The sequence below is a fragment of the Electrona antarctica genome (assembly GCF_951216825.1).
Source record: "Electrona antarctica genome assembly, chromosome: 15".
Classification (NCBI taxonomy): domain Eukaryota; kingdom Metazoa; phylum Chordata; class Actinopteri; order Myctophiformes; family Myctophidae; genus Electrona; species Electrona antarctica.
In genome coordinates, this window is record NC_136796.1 from 45745899 (window position 1) to 45748398 (window position 2500).

The window sequence follows — 2500 nt, forward strand, 5'->3', positions numbered from 1 at the left end:
GAACGGGTTAAACAGGTCAGTCATGTCTGATTTATGCTTAGTTGTGTGCACCAAAAATAGCAGATCTACAAACTCAAAATGCATCGAGCAGCGTGGCTGCTTGTGAGCTTGTAGACTGGACATTTGTTTTGAACATGACACCGGGATAGATCACACTTAACTGCACGGTAATAGTTGTAGGTTTGCCTCATATGGTATTTACACACCACTAAAATCTCCGGAGCAGGTGACGGTTGAGTGGCACACAGACAGTACAAAGAAAAGCATTACGACTGCTATAGTACCATTTCTCTTTCCATTGGGTGCGGGGATTAAACCAATATGCACTGTGGTTAGCTTCAGTCTTTGTGTGTGTGTATGTGTGTGTGTGTGTGTGTGTGGTAAATGGTGCATTTATATAGCGCCTTTATCCAAGGCGCTTTACATAGATTGTGCATTACATTCACCCATTCACACACACACATACACATTCACACACCGATGACAGGGGTGCAAGGCACCAACCTGCACATCGGGAGCAATTTGGGGTTCAGTCAGTGTCTTGCTCAAGGACACTTCGACACTAACTCTGGGGGGAGCCCTGGTTGGAACTGGCAACCTTGCGGTTATCATCCGGCCACTCTACCCCTGAGCCACCGCTGAGCCGCACCGTGTGTGTGCACGTGTGTGTATGTGTGTGCGTGCGTGCGCGGTCTCACCTTTGCAGTAGGTGTAGAGGTCGAGGACGCAGCACGTCCCCACCACGGCCTCCAGGGGGATGATCTCGTACAGCGGCATGCGAAACAACTCGTTCTGGTAGAACCGTCGCGATGGAGAATGGTGGGTCTCGTGAGGACGGAAGTAATGGTGGCCAAAGGCAAACCTCTCACCCCTTATGACAAGGAGAGACAAAGGGAAAGAGAAGTAATGGTGGCCAAAGGCAAACCTCTCACCCCTTATGACAAAGGAGAGACAAAGAGAAAGAGAAGTAATGGTGGCCAAAGGCAAACCTCTCACCCCTTACGACAAGGAGAGACAAAGAGAAAGAGAAGTAATGGTGGCCAAAGGCAAACCTCTCACCCCTTACGACAAGGAGAGACAAAGAGAAAGAGAAGTAATGGTGGCCAAAGGCAAACCTCTCACCCCTTACGACAAGGAGAGACAAAGGGAAAGAGAAGTAATGGTGGCCAAAGGCAAACCTCTCACCCCTTACGACAAGGAGAGACAAAGGTAAAACAAGCGCTTTGTCAGCTGCTTTAATACGACTGGGGAGTTTTGTTTAAACTGCGGATTAAAAAACCTGCACTGTGGGGAAATTATTCAGCAAGCTAGGAACCTCTCGGTGTAGAATTTTATGGACCAGCCTTGACAAAGTATAGAGCGTCGCAGTCCCGCCCCCTACCACCAGGGCCCAGGAAATGATTCCCCGTTCATTTTCCTCATCATAGACATTTCAAAAAGTATTTATTTAAAGACCTTTTAAGCGTCGTACAAAGCCAACTCGAGTTGTGAGAAATCGTGACAGCAAAAACACAATGTTTTGGGCCAAACAAAGAATTTGAAAGAAGAACACTTTTTCTTGTTGTTTTTATTCTTTGTAATTATTTGTTTGGTCCAAAATATTGTGTTTGTTGTCATGATTTGTCACAACTCGAGTTGGCTTTGTACGACGCTTATAAGGTCTTTAAATGAATACTTTTTGAAATGTCTATGAGGAAAAATGCATTGGGAATTATTTCCTGGGCCTGGCGTCGTCATGAAGGGGGGGCGAAGGGGACTGCGACGCTCTATTCCACGGGAAGACAATTTAGTTCCCTAAACAGGTTCCTCCTAGCCTGGGCAGCATTCCTTTTGGGGTTTATGACCCGGTCACGGGAGCGTTGCGTCATGGTGTAGTCATCAGGCCGGAACCCTCAATCTGGAACTTTCCTTTCCCTCAAACGGGAAGAAAAATATCTTCCAAATAAAAGTAGCCTCGCGTTGCCAGACTGTTGCCTCTCGCAATTTGAAATGCTTATGGTTCCGGTTTGACGGGATAGGAAGTTACAGATTGAGGGTTCCGGCCCGATGACTACAAAACAATGACTACAACATGACGTAACAATATAATCCTGATGACTACAAAACAATGACTACAACATGACGTAACGATATCATCCTGATGACTACAAAACAATGACTACAACATGACGTAACGATATCATCCTGATGACTACAAAACAATGACTACGACATGACGTAGCGATATCATCCTGACGACTACAAAACAATGACTACAACATGACGTAACGATATCATCCTGATGACTACAAAACAATGACTACAACATGACGTAACGATATCATCCTGATGACTACAAAACAATGACTACAACATGACGTAACAATATCATCCTGATGACTACAAAACAATGACTACAACATGACGTAACGATATCATCCTGATGACTACAAAACAATGACTACAACATGACGCAACGATATCATCCTGATGACTACAAATCAATCACTACAACATGACG

At 45.2% G+C, this 2500-nt stretch overlaps 1 protein-coding gene across 1 annotated transcript in view; it reads right to left on the minus strand.

The window, feature by feature from the left end:
- The window catches only part of ash1l (ash1 (absent, small, or homeotic)-like), a gene marked incomplete at its 5' end in the record, with an annotated part of 70226 nt that overhangs the window by 10438 nt on the left and 57288 nt on the right, over positions 1-2500 (minus strand). Inside the window, one exon of the mRNA XM_079522127.1 lies at positions 699-871. Coding sequence (XP_079378253.1) covers positions 699-871 — 173 coding nt within the window. The remainder of the gene's footprint in view (positions 1-698; positions 872-2500) is intronic.